Source organism: Amia ocellicauda, chromosome 7 (genome assembly GCF_036373705.1).
Source record: "Amia ocellicauda isolate fAmiCal2 chromosome 7, fAmiCal2.hap1, whole genome shotgun sequence".
Taxonomy (NCBI): Eukaryota; Metazoa; Chordata; class Actinopteri; order Amiiformes; family Amiidae; genus Amia; species Amia ocellicauda.
This window is the reverse complement of record NC_089856.1, coordinates 39,881,008-39,901,753: the sequence shown is the minus strand read 5'-3', so window position 1 is coordinate 39,901,753 and position 20,746 is coordinate 39,881,008. Positions and strand designations below refer to the sequence as shown.

At 42.5% G+C, this 20,746-nt stretch overlaps 1 protein-coding gene across 2 annotated transcripts in view; it reads left to right on the top strand.

Annotated features, from left to right (window-relative positions):
* rnf13 (ring finger protein 13) overlaps nucleotides 1-20,281 on the top strand; it is a 34,702-nt gene extending 14,421 nt beyond the window's left edge. Inside the window, exons 5-11 of one of the 2 annotated variants that reach the window (XM_066709557.1) lie at nucleotides 5,866-5,953; nucleotides 9,108-9,198; nucleotides 10,313-10,418; nucleotides 10,579-10,672; nucleotides 17,330-17,410; nucleotides 17,973-18,409; nucleotides 19,894-20,281. In XM_066709557.1, the coding sequence (XP_066565654.1) occupies nucleotides 5,866-5,953; nucleotides 9,108-9,198; nucleotides 10,313-10,418; nucleotides 10,579-10,672; nucleotides 17,330-17,410; nucleotides 17,973-18,382 (870 nt within the window). In that variant the 3' untranslated portion in view covers nucleotides 18,383-18,409; nucleotides 19,894-20,281. Of the gene's footprint in view, nucleotides 1-5,865; nucleotides 5,954-9,107; nucleotides 9,199-10,312; nucleotides 10,419-10,578; nucleotides 10,673-17,329; nucleotides 17,411-17,972; nucleotides 19,719-19,893 lie in introns of those variants that run through there. The other variant, XM_066709556.1, reaches the window with a different exon arrangement.
* The last annotated feature ends 465 nt before the right edge of the window (nucleotides 20,282-20,746 follow it).

Sequence of the window (20,746 nt, the reverse complement as noted above, 5' to 3'; positions counted from 1 at the left end):
AAGATGCTCTATTGGGTTGAGATCTGGTGACTGTGGGGGCCAGTTTAGTACAGTGAACTCATTGTCATGTTCAAGAAACCAATTTGAAATGATTTGACCTTTGTGACATGGTGCATTCTCCTGCTGGAAGTAGCCATCAGAGGATGGGTACATGGTGGTCATAAAGGGATGGACATGGTCAGAAACAATGCTCAGGTAGGCCGTGGCATTTAAACGATGCCCAATTGGCACTAAGGGGCCTAAAGTGTGCCAAGAAAACATCCCCCACACCATTACACCACCACCACCAGCCTGCACAGTGGTAACAAGGCATGATGGATCCATGTTCTCATTCTGTTTACGCCAAATTCTGACTCTACCATCTGAATGTCTCAACAGAAATCGAGACTCATCAGACCAGGCAACATTTTTCCAGTCTTCAACTGTCCAATTTTGGTGAGCTTGTGCAAATTGTAGCTTCTTTTTCCTATTTGTAGTGGAGATGAGTGGTACCCGGTGGGGTCTTCTGCTGTTGTAGCCCATCCGCCTCAAGGTTGTATGTGTTGTGGCTTCACAAATGCTTTGCTGCATACCTCGGGTGTAACGAGTGGTTATTTCAGTCAAAGTTGCTCTTCTATCAGCTTGAATCAGTCGGCCCATTCTCCTCTGACCTCTAGCATCAACAAGGCATTTTCGCCCACAGGACTGCCGCATACTGGATGTTTTTCCCTTTTCACACCATTCTTTGTAAACCCTAGAAATGGTTGTGCGTGAAAATCCCAGTAACTGAGCAGATTGTGAAATACTCAGACCGGCCCGTCTGGCACCAACAACCATGCCACGCTCAAAATAGCTTAAATCACCTTTCTTTCCCATTCAGACATTCAGTTTGGAGTTCAGGAGATTGTCTTGACCAGGACCACACCCCTAAATGCATTGAAGCAACTGCCATGTGATTGGTTGGTTAGATAATTGCATTAATGAGAAATTGAACAGGTGTTCCTAATAATCCTTTAGGTGAGTGTGTATATATATATATATATATATATATATGTATGTATGTATGTACGTATGTAATTATTTTTGTTGGTTTGTTGTATCCATCACCCCCCCTCACCATGTGTACTCCAGTGTCTTACATCTCATTTGAAACCAGGTGTTTACTTTGTGGGTGATGAATGCAAACCATGTAAGTGGTTTTGTTTTATGGCAAGATTGTAACTTTAATTAAACCAAGTAGATAAGTGCCTGAAATGTGAGGGAAGGAGGGGGAAGTGGCTTAGAGAAAGCACAGCCGTTTCACTGTTGAGTTTGTCAGCTGGCATAAGTCACCCTGCCTGCCACTGACGTCATAATTCATAACTGTTCTTCTGGCACGCGAGTCTTGTGCTGAGAAGGTGTCCGGCACTCTTAGGGCATCATCTTAACACTCACTTGAATTGTGTGATGTTGGAGGACGCAGAAAGGAGGAGGCTCTGCCAATCATAGCTTTTCTAAAAACCTAAGCTTCTTTATACAGGCAGGGGTAGGGCTATCTATTGTAGAAACACAGTGTGACAGCGGTATTTTTTTTTTTTTTTACATACTCGGTACAATGATGGTTGTAGGTGTAGGAGTCCTTTGAAATAGAATGATTTATACCACCAGGATGCAGTTTGACTGAATGTGTAAGAAATAATTATTCAAACGGTTTCATAAAGCCAGGCCAGGGCTGCTGTGTAGATTGCGTTCATCTCTGTAAAGCTAAAACGATAAAGTTAGAATGCAGTTTAATAGAATCACATATTTATTCATTTACTTAAATACCCACATTTGTGTTCTTGTGTGTTGAAGGGACTGTATTAAAGATACACAAATGTTAGCAGTACTTGGAATCTGGAAGGTCTGGAAGTTTCAGCTGTAATTATTCTAGCTAGACCCCCCCTGCTCTGTGGTTCTTTTTGTGAATTCATTGCATGTTGTAATGCATCTGACAGCTTGAGTTATCCAGGGGAGCAGCACCCACTTCTGTAGACTGGAACCCATCTGTGGGGGCTTAGTGTCGGTACTGAACTAATAAATTGTAGAGGGACGCCAAGTAAAATGAAACCATTCTATCACACGCATGGCACTCATTTCGCTGGCTCTTCAACAAAGGGTATATATCAGGAACATGGCTTCACCCAAGCCAGTTCGTAGGACAAAAAGACCAAGGTTACTTTGCAGCTGGTCCCGGGACATCTCTGTTCTCTGTAACTGGGAGAAGTGATTTCTACAGCTGCATTGTACTTAGCAATGGCATATTATGAATATTTTTCACACAATTCTACAGGACCTGGTTTGGCCCTGGATTATATTTTATTTTTTATATTTCAAAGGAAGAGAATTGCATAAAAATGAAAAAAGCTTCCCTCGTAAACCTCTGATTATGTGCAAAATCCTTCCACTTGAATGGAGATCTCTACCATGAGAACATTGAGAGGGGAATTAAGTCCACAAAATGCACACACATGTGCCACAGCTCTGGTTGCTGACAGACCTGTGAATGTTGCACAGATTCTTGCAGGACTCGTTTGTAGTTCATACACGAGTGTTGTATTTCGCTTTGAGACACCAATTCCCCTTGTTTTCTTTCCTGTTTTCTTCGGTTTTATTCTCCTTAAACTCTTTGTTCCCCAAGTAATTAAGTAATCTACCTCATGCTGATTCAGGGGTTAACTTCTTATCTATGGGTATTATTGATCGCCCATTGCCAGAGTGGTGAACTCCCCTGGTGTTTATGCAGGGAGAACGGTACGGTCCGTTGTCTCCAGAATGTGCTTATCTTTGCCTGTGCAAACATTCTCTGGTGGAATTGAGATTGAGTTGGCTGTAATTCCTGAGCACTTTCTGTCATTCAAAGCGCATGGTTTATAAGATTTGTATATATTTTTTTTTATGGAGAATATAAAAACTCTTGTGTATGTGCTATTCTGTTTAGCTAATTACAAAACATGTTTTACGCTGTCATTTATCAACAGAGACCAATATAGTGCATTTACCAAATTTGAAAAGCGTAACATTTGATTTGTCCATTTGATATGGGCAGTATAGGCCTAGTCTTTCCACATGTGAGAAGGAAGAGGGTGGGGGGCCAAATATGTAGTGGGTGGTCAGAACCAATTATCATTTCATGGTAACTACTCTCTTACTCCGCCTCAAGTAATGATTTAACATGAGGACTTTTGTTCAGTGTGAGAACAGGAACAAAACTGGTGGGAGCAGAGCTGTTTTCATCATGCAATGTGAAAAGGGCACCATTAGATATAATGGGAATGATATGGTTGTTGTCCACGGCTGAAGCATACATGAACTTTTTCCCCATCCAAGAAAAAACTGTTTCACACTCAAACATGTTTATATGCCAAAATTGGTTCATTCATTTATTCTGCCCTGATTTTACTGTAGTGATTTTTGCTAAGGTAATTATTCTGGCACCCTCAGTGGGAGGTCATTGCGGTACAGTCTTGTATCTACCTGGAACATGATGCACAGGGGGTGGCAGTGGGGGGGTGGATACTGGCGGCAACTCTGCTTCACAGAGAGAATGACAAACAGACACTTCTCAGCACAACATCTCCGTACTTGCCGTCACGGATGTCTGTTGTTGTTTTTTTATTGGGCTGTCGCTCCCTGTCCGATGTTTGCTTGGCTCTACTAGGGGATTTTGAACAAGAGCTGATGGACTGAAAGGACAGAAGCAAGCATATACAACAGGGGTTGCTTCTGAAATGCTTTTTCCTTTTGCATAATCAAAGTGCTGTTTTCAGCCCATTGCTTTACACTTCCTGCTGTTTAAAGCCATCCCCTCCAGTCCTGGTCTGTTCCGAGTCTGATGTCAACCATTTCAGTTGGCTTCAAGATTTTCAGATTCTCCTGCAGATCTCTCTGATTTACGCCATGTAAAGCAAGTTATTCAGGAGCTCTCCGGCTTGTGTTAGACTGCCATCTCTTTCACAATTTTGTTATAAGAGGACCCACCGGGGGCCACTTATTACAGCCGGAAGGGTAGAAGAGAAACAAATATTAGCCCAAATATAGCAGTGCCTGAGTGTTGATCAGTGGCACACAGATGCAGGACAATGTGTTTATGCAACATTTTTTGGCCGCCGCTCAAAGGCCTTTGTGTAGATGGCCAGTGCTGCTGCTGTCCAAGGCCTGTGTGCGTAAGAACTCAGACCTGACTTCAGCTGGAAGAGGTTCGGTAGTTTTCCACGAGGTAACCCAGGCAAGAACATGCTCTCGCTGGCTGGAGGACTGACTGAACAATAGGGATGGAGTCACATTGCGTCACTTCTGTCAGAGTGAATAAAGCAGACTGGGTAATTCCAGCAGAGAGGAGCACAACTTCTGAACCAGGAAAATGAGACTAGCCCTCACTGTTCTCTACAGCACTGTGTCAGACACACGACTTTTCTCATATAAACTTGAAAGAAACAAAAAACAGTGAGTCGGGGGGAAAAGGGTAGCTGATTGTGTTCTGTAGAAAAATATTTCAGAAGTCAACCCGGGGACATGTTTTTTTAAGTTTTGTTGTATGTTTTTCTTTAACAGAGTCCTTTATTTTTTATCTCGGCAGCATGGCCCTTCCTGCTATGGAAGTTGGAAGGTGTTTAAATAGGCGTTGTAAAAAAACCTTTATAAATAAAATAAAATAACCTCTGGTATTTCAGTCTGCAATTGTGTTTTTGTTGTCTCAATACTGCAACGGGTACATAGTTAAACTTGTTCATTTGCTAAAAAAAAAAAGGCTAGCGGGTCATCGGAGAAATTTAAGTTTTATATGGTTATTTTGGGATTTGAGTATTCGAGATTGAAACCAAATTGTGTAGCTTTTACTAGCGAATAGGCTGCTCTGTAAAGGGAACTGTTATTTTGTCAGTTTCTGTAGTAAGTTGAAAAAAAAAACACAGATCATACCCCGAACAACTCAACCCAGTGTGTCTGTAAGAGACCCTGCACCACTCCCTTTATCTTTTTAAAGTCTCATTCTCTGCCACTATAATTAATAGACGCAAACACCAAAAAAGTTACATATGCTATGTACAGGGAGTCCTACAAGTTCATTTTGTGCCCCCCCTTAGGGAATTTAGTGAATAAATGGGTGTAAATTGAGTGTGGCACTGATGTGTATTGAGAAGTTGGGAGAAGGACGCAGACCCTCCCTTCCTGTCAGTTTTTATGGCCTCCAGTGTTTGGTCTGTCCATGTCTCAGTCTGTCCGTCCTCTACCCCACCTTGAGTTCACTTTAGTCATTAGTTCACTTCCGGACTGAGCTGAATCTTAACACCTGACTGTGAATTAATCAAAAGGCCAGGGCTGTATTAACATCCTGGCTTCATCATCCCCAGACTGGGCTATTTATACTGTAAGATTGCAGATCGCGTCACATCAGTAATAGTTTGCCCTATCTGTTACTATGAATCACACAGGGCTGTAGGGGGGAGCAAGCGTCCACATAACAGGAAAACGTCACAAACCCTGTGCGTTAGAGGCACTTATTGAATGAGTCCCAATTACAGTCTAGACGGGTATATTTTTAATTAACAAAACAAACCCTTGAACCAAACCAAAAACAACAACAACAAAGGAGCAAAGCTGAACTAAATGAAGCTTTTCTAATCTCCAGCGAGGAACAAATCACTTATAGAAATGGAACTTTAAACTGCTATGCTGAGAATTTGGCATGGCCTCTCTTTTAGGTTGACAGAAGTGGCAGATCACACAAATCGGTGAAGTCTTTCTGCTATTAAGACAGCCGCGGTCACCATCTAGAGGTGTCTTGTAATATACCATGTCTCACCACATCAAGAGCAGTAATTTCAGGTCTTTACTAGAATTCTGAACACACACTTTTTGTTCCACCAGGTTCTTAATGCCCAGAAAGCCGGATACAAGGCGGCGATTGTTCACAATGTGGACTCTGATGACTTAATCAGCATGGGATCCAATGACCGTAAGTTTATTCAAACCCAAGAAAAAAATGGCTCGTCATTTCTATTGTTTAATATGCACCATCGTTAGCTGCTGCTGTCATGCTAACCAGCAGTGTCACGACAAGATCAGCCGTCATGCTATTGGACGTATATGATTTACATTTTACGCTTGATGTTATTTCCTTGTGTACACATACTTGTAAACCTATGCTCTTCGTGTCACATTTTCTTCTCTTGTCACCTTTCCTTCACTTCTGAACATATAGTTACCAGTTACTGCCTAACATGTTATATGAAGTGCCATTATTCACTTGTACAGGTCTACTTTCTTATTTTACTGTTTGCTTACTTGAAATGGCAGATTTGTGCATCCTTCCAACTGGCTAGTATGGGGTTTTCATTACTCTTGTTGCCCGGCACCATCTGTGTTCATTCAGCCAAGGCCATTTTGTCATCTGGCTTCCATTGCTTTAACAGGAATTAATAGGGTCTGGACCCTCTGTGACTGAAGAGTCATAAATCAAGTGTTGCAAAGGCTTCAGTGAGAGAAGAATGTTCTCTACATACTCTATACATTAATATGTACAGACACTTTAAGCTGCATAGGAGTCTTGGCAATCTTTCTTCATTTAGATGAAAATATACATTGATATTGGTAATGGAAATTTACAAAGCAAAGTGGGTAGATCTTGGGGAGGCCCTCATCCAGCAGTGGATTGATACAGGCGGCTGCTGCTGCTGCTGATGATGATGATGATATATAAGTTAAATAGTGGATATGACACGATGGATCATATTCAAGTCATTTGAAAGACAGGGAATATGAGCTTCTTCTGTGCCTGGGCTTTATCGTCTACATTTGATTCAACCTATACAAACTCAGTCATCAGGGCTCTGAGAAATCAAAACATTCAGGAAACCTACATAAATCTTATTAAATATATTTACAACAGTGCCAGATCAACAGTCCAACTCCACCAACACTGACAGGATCAGGCTGTGCAAAGGATTACGTCAATGAGACGCAATCTCTCCAAAACTCTTCACGGCAATTCTTGAAAAAGTATTCAAGACTTGAGACTGGGGAGAAGAAGCAATCAAGATAAATGGAGCTTAATTGAACAACCTACGATTTGCTGATGACATCATCTTTGCAAAAACACCTGAAGAACCTGCAGTTTCAAATTCATGAACTCTCAGAAGCAAGTAAGAAGACTGGTCTCAAAATGAACTTGAGTGATCATGTTCAACAGCTTTGTTAAAACTAATACATTTTTTGTAGATCAAAACATACTTGATGAAGTTAAATGTTATGTCTACCTTGGACAACAAATTAGCACAGATGGAGATCTTATGGAGGAAATCAAAAGAAGAGTGAAAATGAGATGGAGTACATTTGGAATAAATGGCATGCTGAAAGGAAATCTACCTATTTGCCTGAAGAGAAAAGTATTTGACCAATGCATACTACCTGTGCTCACTTACTGCTCAATAACAAGAAGAGACAGAAAAACTAATAAATGGATCAGATAACAAACAAAAGTATATGACATCATTGAAAAAGTGAAAATGTTAAAATGGCAATGGGCCATTACAAGAAGAACAGACAGAAAATGGACAAAAGAAGCTATCGAATGGATTCCAAGAGAAGAAAGACGACGACCACATGAGGGAAAAGAGAAGCTGTAGATCGAAGCAAGTGGAAACGTCTTGGCGAGGCCATCCACAGCAGTGAATCGATATGAGCTGATGATGAGTGATGATGATGACATCTATATAATTAAAATGTGTGTGTGTATACAGTACTGTGCAAAAGTTTTAGGCAGGTGTGAAAAAATGCTATAAAGTAAGAATGCTTTTAAATATAGACGTGTTAATAAATATATCAATTAACTAAATGCAAATTGAGTAAACGGAAGAAAAATCTACTTCAACTCCATATTTGGTGTGACCACCCTTTGCCAGCATCAATTCTTCTAGGTACACTTGCACAAAGTCAGGGATTTTGTAGGCATATAATCAGGTGTATGATTACACAATTATACCAACCAGCTGTGTAGGAGGAATAAAACTGGGTGAGGAACAGCCAAACTCAACTAACAAGGTAAGGTTGCTGAAGACAGTTTGCTGTCAAAAGTCACACACCATGGCAAGACTGAGCACAGCAACAAGACACAAGGTAGTTCTACTGCATCAGCAAGGTCTCTCCCAGGCAGAAATGTCAAGGCAGACAGGGGTTTCCAGATGTGCTGTCCACGCTCTTTTGAAGAAGCACAAAGAACCAGGCAATGTTGAGGACCGTAGATGCAGTGGTTGGCCAAGGAAACTTACTGCAGCAGATGAAAGACACATAATGTTTACTTCCCTTCACAATCAGAAGATGTCCAGCAGTGCCATTGCATTTCTGCAAATGAAGTTGGGGATTTGGTCAGAATTAATGGTCTCCTCAATGCTGAGAAGTACAGGCAGATACTTCTCAATCATGCAATACCATCAGGGAGGCATCTGCTTGGCCCCAAATGTATTATGCAGCATGACAACAACCCCAAACATACAGTGAAAGTCATTAAGAACTATATTCAGCGTAAAGAAGAACAAGGAGTCCTGGAAGTGATGGTATGGCCCCCACAGAACCCTGATCTCAACATCATTGAGTCTGTCTGGGATTACATAAAGAGAGAGAAGCAACTGAGACTGCCTAAATCCACAGAAGAACTGTGGTTAGTTCTCCAAGATGTTTGGGCCAACCTACCTGCCGAGTTCCTTCAAAAACTGTGTGCAAGTCTACCTAGAAGAATTGATGTTGTTTTGAAGGCAAAGGGTGGTCACACCAAATATTGATTTGATGTACATTTTTCTTCTGTTAACTCACTTTGCATTTTGTTAATTGATAAATATAAAATATTAACATGTCTATTTTGAAAGCATTTTACTTTATAGCATTTTTTCACACCTGCCTAAAACTGTTGCACAGTACTGTGTGTGTGTGTGTATATATATATATATATATATAAAGCTAATTAACCCACAATAGTGTAAAAATCCATCATTAATTAACACACCACTTCTGTTGGCCATAGACTTTTTTGTTTTGTTTTCCTTTGTCATTATACTACTACTTAATTATTTACAGTTTGATCATGTAATCTCTCATGTTGTGTTCTTCCAACACAGTGGATGTTTTAAAGCAGATCGACATTCCTTCAGTCTTCGTGGGCGAGGAGACGGCCAACTCTCTCAAGGAGGAGTACACGTATGAGAGAGGGTAAGTGCTATCCTGAACAGAGAGAGAGAGAGGGGGAGCGTCTGTTTTTCACCCGTTTTCGAAAGGAATTTGTGCTGCAAGACGGCAGGCTGAGTTAGCACGCTGCTCTGAGATGGCTGATAAGGGCGACCTACATTTCTGTGGCAGCGCTGCGCGTCTGTTCCCTCGGAGACAGCGTTCAGAGCGACTGAGGGGGATGTGGGTGAAGACATCAGTGTGCCTTACTTAACCTGAGGAAATGTGCAACGTTAACTCCAGACCAATGATCCATTCAGGCATTCTGTCAAAATATTGGTGTATGTTTACTTAGATGGTTATGTTTGGATTTTATGATAGTTTGTTCATAATGCTCATCATAAGATTTCAACTGCCTACCAGACGTAAACCACTGATATATATGTTTAGTTTTTGAATTGAGACGGCATTACAAATTCCTGCAGCTACAGCTCTGATGAATGAGAAACATCAGCTCCTGCCATCATGTCACATCTGTGTGTGTGTGTGGTGGGGGTTACCACTCATGATGTCAGAGCTGCTTTTATGATTAGCCAGCAACTTCTCGTGAACTCGTAACGCAGATCGACCAAAATCGAGCCATGTCGGGTGGTGTGTGTGGAAATCCAGGTGAGCAATGCTGTAGGTTCGTGGGACAGGGCACGGTGACTGACTGCGCTGCTGCTTGGCAGTCTGAATGCTAGATTACATACACACCCTGACTATTTCAGTAAAAAAAGAGGGGAAAAAAGTGCTTCAGCTGATTTGGTTTATTGTTTCCATATGTTTGTGGCATTTTACTCTCCTTTTTTGTTCTCCCCATCAGTGGAGAAGAAACTTTCTCACAGATTAGTAGCTGTGTTCAACATAGGCGCTGTCTAGTATTAGTCCAACAGAAGTGTTGAGTTTTTGCATTTAGTTTTTGCATTTAGTTTTTCTTGTTTGTTTCTGTGGCTTGTGGTTCTGTGGTCTGTGAAGTAAAGTAAATTTCTTATTGATCCAACAATGCAGAGAAGTGAATCAGTGCATTTTATGTATTTATACATTGTTGTTTACATCACCTGATGAATGTGAATGCCACCCTGCTCCGTATCTTGATGCTGGCTGCCCTGCGTTTCAGTGGCCATGTGGTCTTGATGCCGGACTTCAGCCTGCCCCTGGAATACTACCTGATTCCCTTCCTCATCATCGTGGGCATCTGTCTTATACTCATCGTCGTCTTCATGGTAAGTCTTTCTGTGACTGTAGTCTGTTTCTGAACCTTCCTTTTTAAAGGACTAGAGGTAAGTTGGTTACTTATGTTTTGGAAATGTTGTATTTTCGGTAGTTCGCTTTAATGAGAACGCTGTTTGAAGTGTATGCATCATTTCTGCGCCTATGTTTCAGATCACGAAGTTCGTGCAGGACAGGCACAGGGCTAGGAGGAGCCGCCTGCGCAAAGACCAGCTGAAGAAACTGCCCATTCACAAGTACAAGAAAGGTAGGCATAAGGGGGAGTCAGAGGTTGCATGTCAGGAGAGCGAGTACTGGAGAGCACAGTGGAAATGCATGCTTCTGTTCTGGGATGTCTGGTGTCCGTCTGTCCTTCCGCCCCCTCTGTGTATTACTTTGTTTTGGCATTTTTGGCAGACAGTCGGGTGAAAAGCTTACCCACGGTGTGTCTCGGTTTGCAAGTTGGTGTGCTTGGCAGACCTTTCACTGCTGCTACACCTTTCTGTCAGGACAAGTGCGAGAGGCTCCTTATCTTGGAGTCTCTTGTGCAGATTGGAGGTCTGACCGTAGTGTTCAGTGTGGGCAGCTGAAGGGACTGAAGGAAAGTTACTTCTGGAGTCAAGTGTTTGTGTATGAAATGCAACAGTTAAATTCAGATTAATGGTGGACAAACCAAGAGTCCAAAAATAAACTGTCTGTCAAGTACGGGGCCTATTTGTTTGCAGTTGTGTGTCATAAAGATAAATGACTGAGTCATGACTCCATTTCAGGAAGAAGCTACATAATATATCATCATTCGGTGTTTGACTTATTTCATGAGGGGAACAGTTTCAAGAAGAGGATATATATAAGGTTGTTTTTTTTTCTCCATATTCTACCAGGTACAAAATGAAAGTAATTTCTGGCATTAAAATAGGTAATAAGCAAAGGCTGCAAGAATGCATTCAGGAATGTTTTATGATCCTTTAGCCATTGCAGAGTGCTGTGTTGTGTGATAATCAGATTATTATGACGTGTAGACCAGACCACGAGATTAAACCCCTCGACTGTTGAAGGTGGATGCAAATCTTTTTTGCAGGATTGCAGGTCTTTTGGTTCTGAATTGACAAAGGCATTTTTCTACCAAAGTGGCACTTCGAATGCCTTCCTGTGGAACTAGCCAGATAAATACGAAACGCATGTTAACGTTTTCAACTCGGTTGAGGACCAACAAAAACCAATGCACTTCACACTCATCGCACTGATCAATAACAATGAGGCCTTATGTGCATCGCTAGTAAAGTGAAGTCCACGCACAGTGTATTTGTATTTGTCGGGCGAGGGGTGACACGGAGATGGGAAGGCTAGATCACCGTAATGAAGTTCAGTGAGAACTGGTGACCTCTGACTGACTAACCTTCAGAAAAACTGAGGTTCACACTGAACGACACGACATGCTTGGGCCCCCAAGTACAGGTCTCTGAAAAGTCCTTATTGTTTCTGTAAGTTTGTCTTGAAAGGAGGGAGTTTCGGAGACAGGTTGTGGATTGAGGGTTCGGCTCCTGGTTTAGATGTTGTTTCTGGGATGCTTAGCAGTGTTTCTTGCAAGCCCTGTCTGCATATTAACTAACCCAGTCCCTGTGATGTGGAGCTCACAATAAGCCCCTCTGATTAGACTCCTCCCTCCCTGGGACTGTCACGGGAACAAGAGGTTGTAGCCGAGCCCAGACAGCCAATAAAACTAGCCTTTGCAAGTGGTGTTTGCTGCTGGAATCAGGTGATTGATTGCCACCGGTGGTGTTTTGTGGTTGTGACCTTGAACGTGGAGGAAAAAGTGTACTGTCTTGGCAACAGAAGTCCTGCTTTTGCCTGTCCGGGCTTTTGGGAGGCTTCCTAGCAGCTGAACTGGATAGAAAAAGGCCCTGGGTTTTAATCTCTACCTGTCTGGGGACTGCTGGCAAAGTCTTCCTCTGGATCCTCACCTGGTTCCACACAAGCTAGGTGGGTTTAGTCAGCGCCAGGGATTTTTTTTCTTTTTCTTTCAGTTTGTTTATTTTATTTTGTGGTCTGAGCCTTTTCATTAAAACTGCACACAAGCTCTGGTGCTTCATGGGATTTGTCCTAAATGCTTTGTTTCAAAGCACGTGAGATCAGCTGGCCATGTTTACTGACCTAACTGAACTATCTGCTTTTTATTGAGGCCTGTGTATTTATTTTGCTCTGTCATGATGATACTGTGGGTGAAGATGCCTATGTGTCTGTATCGATGCCCAGTTGACATGAGTGTGTTTATATTTATTATTGAATTGAAATGGAGCATGATTTATCTGCAGAAGACAAAAGTTCAGGATGAAATCCAGATCCCTGGGCCACCAGGACATTAGTCAGGAGTTACACAGGCAATCTGATGCAACTAGACATTGTGCTCTGGTCAGTTATACACTGCAGGTAATGAGTTAAATATAATTGTCACCAATACTCTCACTCTTGGAAATCAACACAAATCGATTGCAGCTGGATTCCCTTTCAGACTGAACAGGATTGGATCAGTTCTAATCCAAGGAATTTATCTGTTAGTCAGTTCAGTAGTAATGTGTGTTTTGTATAGATCTACACACACTGTGGTATGTTTCTATGAATCCTGTGAGTACCTGCAGCAGAGTGACACTGTATCGGCCCCTGCGCTTTTTTTAGTGAGAGATGACATCATCCCATCTCAGTAACCACACAGCAAGTGATTGCCAGAGCACATCTGTGGCATTCAGCTTGTGTGTGTGTGGGGGGGTGCTTCTTTTAGATGACTGACAGATTTTCCTATGCAGGTGATATAAATACCATGAAAATCAATCTTGTGATGCTCAGTGCATCTGTTTATTTTCTCTCTTTGATGGGGAGACGCATACAGAGCATCACTGGTTACACGGGTAACACTTCTGTGTACTTGTATGCAGTGTTGCACAGTGTGAGCGTGTCAATGTGAGCAGCACCTCTCCCGTTGAAACGCCAGCTATAAATACTTGGCAGTTTGAGGAATGAATGAGAGCAGCAGACTTCACTGGACGCACTGTTTTGAGACCTCTGCTGTGAGCTGGACTTTGAAGCACCACTAATTGCTTTCTATATGAGATTTTGCTTTATTATTATTTTGGGGGATTTAATGGCAGTAAACTCAGGGCGGCAGTGAAAGCTCCAAATAGGAAACGACTGTGTTAAAATACAGATATGCATATTTTCAATCTGCGATTACAGCAAGAAATATTGATGACAGGAGAGTCATGTGAATGGACTTTTCAGTGAAGGTGGACCTGCATCTCATCTCTGTGTTAATTCATCCAGCCACAAATAGCTATTTTTTCACTGTTTTGCATTGCATGGTATTTTTCATTACAAGCTTAATTATAACATGCAGTTTGTTTTCTGTGTTTTTGGTTGTTGCTGGTGGTGGTCTCATTTATACCCTTCAAAGTTTGCTTCATGAACAGTGGAGAGAAAATAATGTACTAATGTGATTTGATTTATGTTCACGAGTGTAAACAGTCATTAATTCCTTGAGAAGAACAATGCAGTTGCACAATTCCAGATCACTCAGTGGAGGATGTCACAGATTTCCAAAACAATTTAATTTCTGTCTTGCTTACAGACTAAACTGCTTTGCCTCAAGTGCTAATTAAGAAACTGGCAAGAATAAAATGCGGGGTGTGAAATGTTGTCAGATTTGCATGTCTTGCTCTGAAGCGCTGAGGCAGGGGGAAGGAAAAAAAGATTCTTGCATTTCTGTTAAGATTAAAGTGGTAACTGACACACAGACACACACACACTTGCGCACATCTAAAGCTAGCAATCAGATCAAAAAAATATGATTGCAAAAGCTGTCTCCCACTTAAAATCGCAAATTTAAATCGCAAACTTAAGACGCAACCAAAATAAATTTCAGATATTCCCGTGTTTTCATCACCGGCAAAGACTCTGTGTTGGCTGACTTGTGGTGCCCCTGGATCAAGTATTCGCTTTTGTCATACCGGCGTGCCATTGTCTGAGCTCTGAAATCAAATCAAATAAATAAATAAACCAACCCTGCTGGTGGCGTTGAGGTGCTTATCTTGTGGAGAAGTTCTGTTGTGTCGTCAGTCTCAGTGCAGAGTGGAACAACGGGTCTAATGGAAAGCTGTTTGGGATTAGGGTTAGGGCTGAGCTGTTTGTCGTTATACAGTGGCAGACTGTGACCAAGCACAAACGCATGCACAGTCAGCACAACAAGAGGGCCTTTTTTTTTTTTTTTTGGTATTCTTCCCATTTCCCAACCCTTCTCGATGAGGCCCCTCGCTTGCTGTTGCTCCTCGGGTTGCCTGAGCACTGTGCATGCCATACGGAGGTGGACTCTAGAAGTTTTTAGCCACTGCCAAAGGGTCATCTTGCAGCCGGTTCTTTCTGCTGTGAACCCGGAGAGCGGCTCTGCTGCGCAGCTGAGATCCCGTGGCTTGAGTTTTCTGTTTTTCCCTCCGCATACCGGTAAAGGTGACCTTTTAAAAACACAAGCGCTTCAGGCCGAAGAAGATGGTATACCAAGAATGATTTGAACCTGCAGTGGCCCGGAGATGACTGGAGCACTTGTACAGCAGCAGCAAAGTCATCTTCTCAACCTCGGGGTGGCGGTGGTGGCGGGGGTTGATTAATCTTCAGGACGGTGTTAGTTGGAAATGAGCCTTGTTTATTAAGTGGAAATAGAACTGGCTCACTCACAAAAGAAAGGCGTTGCTTTAAATGTACACTTGTCTTAATGATCACAGATCTTGTGTGTGTGGAAACAAAGCAGGATTCACAAATCACAAATGTGTGTGTAGATGAATTATTTTCTTTTCTTTGTTCTTTGTCTGCTTGTCCTAACACCACACCTTCATAACTGATGAACGGCGATGGCTTACAAATGTAAAGCGCCAGAGTACAGAACACAGCCTGGTGAGAACTTAAAGAGACTCCGAATACAGACGCTCTTAAAGGAGCGCTGGTGCCACCCTTTCTGTGAGGTTTTGCTTTACTAGTGAAGCTCGGCCACTTCGTGAAGTGCTTTCATCCTTCCTGCCTTTTGAATACTGTTTATTTTTTCATGCGTTGTAGCATTTTAGATTTTAGGGAGTGTTCAATTGTAATTATTTTCCCTCTTCCCTGGCCTTTGGTAAGTCAGAGGACAGGCTGTGAGAACTCACGCACACAGCCGCTTTGTTCATTTTAACACCCACCATGACAGAATAACGATTTTGTTTGTTTGTGGTGCACTTTAACATGCAAGTTTGTGGAGGTACACTGACTTGTGTTTCTCTTTTTCTTCTCTTACTAGTATAGAAAAAGCAGAGTACTGTATGTAATTATATAAGGAGATGTGGCATTACATATGTATGGAAAATACCTTCTTTACACCACAAATGACTAACCCTTTTTATTAAATACTATCTTAGCCGGCTCTCTGTGAGTTGTTCATGTTTACTCTCAATACAGTAGAATGTTTTATTATGTTACAAAAAGTGCCTTTAAAGCATATTAAAAATATAATTATTTTTTGTAGTCTGATTGGTACAAAACTCTAAACTGTTTTCATATACCAGTTTTTTTTTTTTTTCCTTTTATCGTACATCTCACAAGAGGGATCACAGTCACAGGCATGAGTGATTCATGAATAAGGCCGAGAGTAGTAATTACTGTTCTTCCTTATACGGTCACATAAAGTCTTGGCATCTTCGTGGACGCAGAGGAAAAACATGTTCATTTATAACTTACATAAACACTGCAATGTCATTGGAGCACTGCTCCCCCCCCCCCGAAGGACCCAGCTGAAAAAATGTTTGGGAATTCCAGAGGAGCGCGGTATGAATTCCTGTTCTTCGCATTCTAAGCACTTTGCCTTTGTTCAGTGGGGGTCTGGAGCGAGGCTGACATCTTAAAACTGGCTTTCCTCTCCGAGCCCTACTGTGGGCAGGAGGCTTTCGAAGAGTTTTCAGATGAAGTTTCAGTTGATCCCTGCATCTTGGCTTGTCCGCAGTTATGCAGTCGTACTCAGTCACGGCTGAATACCTTTTACCTTACTGGTGAAAGAATGCTACTAGAGCAGGCCAGGATAAGATGGCCAGGTTGCCAAGTTGGTTATTGAAGGGCAAAGTAATAAATTCAGATATCAGGTATCTCTACACAGAATAAAAAATTGAGGACCTACTTGGTTCTGTATGGTTTTAATCAGGGTGGCATGTTGGACGTTTTAAGTGTCATAAAATACATTGTCTATAAGGTTGGCCAGGTTGGAGGAGACTGTGGGGGAGAATTTGAGGTTTCTGGACACCGCTGTGCTGTGATAGGCTTAAATCCCGGTGTGGTGCGTGTCACAGGACAGTGGTTATGATAACAAACAAACTGTTTGCAGTAAACCTAGCAAATGCATGCCATCTGTTTCCACACACAGATAACATAAAGACACTGTAATCCTCTTAAGGTTTGTTTTACCTCCTCACAGCCCCCCACTCCCCCCAAAAAACCTGGCGTCACACCACCTAATTGTCTGATTGGAAAATCAAGCATTCAGTGACCGTTGTACTAACCGTTAAAATCCACATGGTGTGTTTGTACAGTACCGCTGAAATGGATCACAGCTTTGCATGTTTAGTCAGGCGTTTAAATGCTTTCTGTATACTTCCTTATAACGTTATCAATATTTTGCAAATTGTATTTTAGCTTGAAAAAACTTCACATTGGATAAAAGCATTGGGCAAATTAATTTATAAAAAACATCTACCACACAAATGGCTGGTTTCACAGAACTTGATTAGCATTTAGCCCTCTATGCTTTTTAATGGACCTGAGCAGTTTTCAGGTGGATGTGTGTAGGCCATGCGTTTTGCGACTTGCTTTCACTTTTTTTCTCTGGACGGCGTGTTAATGGACGTGTCCGATGTCGTTGCAGGGGATGTCTACGATGTGTGTGCCATCTGTCTGGACGAGTACGAGGAGGCCGATAAACTGCGAGTGCTGCCTTGCTCTCATGGTGCGTATCTTTTCCTCTCTTCACCTTCCTGGGACTTCATAAGAACATAGGAAGTTTTTTGTATAGGTCTTTCTGTATAAGTACCTTCTATATCTGTGTACTTGTAGTAAATTAGGCTCATAGGCTCAGCGGTGCCTTTATTCAGTACAGCAGTGATTGTGTGCTCATCACTCCATAGCCAGACACTCTGTATCAGGTGCAGACAAGGACCCGTCAGATAGCGCTGTCTGTCCAGAGACGAGGACTGTTTGGTCATCCTCTCCTCATAATTGGTCAGTCAGATGCACCTCCCACCCCCTCTATCTGTTCCTACTGGTTAAACCTCATTAGTATTTTGTCTTGAAAAGCTAGTGTGACTTACCTTGGTTAGGATCTGGAACTAAAATAAATTTAAAGTTTTGCAGCAAATGTGTACCTGGTACCTTGCGTAGGTGGGGTGGTTTCCAAGTTCAAATGAGTCGACTTTTCTTTTAATACTGATTTACTTCCTTCTCAATTCCTCTACTCGGTCCCCTCTGCCGGGGTGTTCATGCCATGATTTCTCTCCACCCCTCCGGCACAGCTTACCACTGCAAGTGCGTGGACCCCTGGCTGACAAAGACCAAGAAGACGTGCCCGGTCTGCAAGCAGAAGGTGGTCCCGTCGCAGGGGGACTCGGACTCCGACTCGGAGGACAGCGGACCCGAGGAGAACGACGCCGTGTCCGAGATCACGCCCCTGCTGCGCTCCACGGCCTCGTCCAGCGCCCACTCCTTCGGGACCATGTCGGGCGCGCAGTCCCCCCACGGCCAGGACTCCTCGGAGTACGAGGACGACGACGACGATGACATCGACAGCACCGGCTCGTCGGGGGGCGGGGAAGAGGAGGAGGAGAGCATGAACATGAACGTGGAGACGGTGGTGGTGGTGCAGCTGCAGCCCGGACACCTGGACTGCGACGACGGGGATGGAGACGAGCACGCCTATGCCTGAGACCCCCCGCCCTTCTCAAAAAGCAGAGTGAGTGCATCGGACAGCTGCACGGGAATGGGATGCATTTTTGATTATTATTTTTTGAGGGGGGGGGGTTAAATGCACATCACTGCACTGTACATAACTTCTTATAAATGTCACGACTTGCTTAGTTAATCGAAGAGAAAAATCCCTTGCATCAGGGTATTTAGAGGTGTTCCCAAAGCAGTTTCTTTTGATATTTTGTGGGCGTGTGCTGTAGCAAAGAGATGACCACGTGAGGACCCTCCGGAGTCCGCACCCCGTGTCACGCTCTGAGAACGTACTCCGGTTAGCAGAGATCAGGGCTGGATGCTCAAGGAGGTATTGAGTTGGAGAGCACTGTATTCACTGTGAAAACTGAGGGCCGGGCAGCAGAGAAGTGAACAGCAGCACACGGACACAGAGGGAACACCCCCGCTACATAACAGAACATTGCACACTTGCCAGAAATTGTGCAGATGCAACTTAAACGTGTACATATGATGTATAAAACATTATAAATAACAAAATCCTTAAAAAAAAGTATTCTTCTAGCCTACATATCTGTCGGCCTCTGTATCAGAAGGTCACGATGCTTTAGAAATTCTGCAATCTCTAGCGTAACATGTATATAATCTGCTGCATATAGTAGTCTTAATCAAATACTATGCAGTTATATTTTTTTTGTAAGTAGAGAGACTTCACACGACTCATTTTTTCATACTAAATGTTAAGTGTAAATACACAAACCATATACAGTCTGACTGTGTGTATGAGCTCATACTTGAGAGTTTATGTCCTGAGCTTCACACTTCAGGGTCTTGACGATTTTCTTGGCAGTTTTTCAAAATCTAGCCAAAAGATTGAGAACTTAAATAAAACATAAACAGTAATGGTCCTAAGGAGCATCCTATGGGGGGAGGGGGGTATTTGGTCCTCTTAAGGGTTTTCACAAAGTCTTAAATGTAAACCATAAACAGAGGGGTGAGCGGGAACGAGAATTACACCAAGCCAGGCTCCCCAGTGGTTAAAGAAGTAGCCGGTTTCTGTTTTGTAAAGGTCAGTCTCCTGTTTTCTGATTCTTAAGAATTGAAATTCGTGAGAAACACTCCGACTCACAATCCTGTTTTCAAAGCCCAACCGTGCACAGATTGCGTAGAACTAGTTCATGTTCAGAAACACATTTTTGAATTAATTACTTTGTTTTTTTTTTTAACTAGACTTGCACGTCTTGTATTTCTGTCCCTTTGAAGCCAAGCATATGTAACCTGTCTACTTCCTATTTGCCATTCACCCCCATCTGTATTCAAATTAAAGTTATTTTAAAACCCATCAACTACAATGTTTACGAGTTTCCGGCTACTTATTTGAAGGACTTTCCAACATTATAATCAAATGAATGTGGGGGCAGGGGGTGTCGGGACAGCTGTTTTGAGATTACACTCGTTTTTAAAAAACAAACATTCGAACAAATGATGTGTGTGTGACCATTACTTTTTATTTTCAATCAGGAACTGGTCTGAGCCGGCACATCTGTTTGTAATCCCAGCCTGCCTCAACAATTACCATTAAAACTGACCAATGTTTTCTCCAATGAAGATCTTTTTCCACCCAGCAGTACTATGGAAGTTCATCTGGACACTGAAGGCAGTAAAGTACTTGTTCAGTCTTGGCTGGACTGGAATCACAGGTCCAGTTGCGCTGGGGTGCTTCATTTATATACTATTTATTCACACTTCCAACAGTGGGAAAAAAAAAACTTGACACAGTAACCCACTTACAATATCACGTGATGTAACGGGAGATAATTTCAAATAGCATCGTCTGTGGCTTCAATTTCATGAACAGTGGTCTCTAAATGCATTATAAAACTTTATTTTAATAAAATGTTAATCTGAACATTGTCCCACACTAAATAATCGTGTTTCTCCCATACTCCTTAGATTTGAGTAATACTGTCCTGCACCAGTTATGTAACGCCCCAACTAGAGAAGAAAAGGGTTGCAGTACTACTACAATCTTTTCAATGAGTTTTGATGAGATACTCTAGCAGCAGGTGTATACATCGGAGGTCTGGACGGGGGAGTGTGAAAGACCAGAAAATGATTGGGTGGGGTCTCTTAAATGGTACAGGGGCGGTCTGTGCAGCAGGACAGATTCCAGAGGCCACTCATGAGCAGTTGACACCATCACAAGGTTCTTAACTGGCTTGTACTTTAACAATGAGGTGGACAGATCAGTCAGCCTAAGGTACTGATACACAGCCCTCCAGGCTACGTCATTTGAATGGGAAGGTCCCATGGGGCTGAAACCAAAGCCTTTCCCCTCCTGTCCATGCTGTCACTGGGATGGTGGTGGTGGACC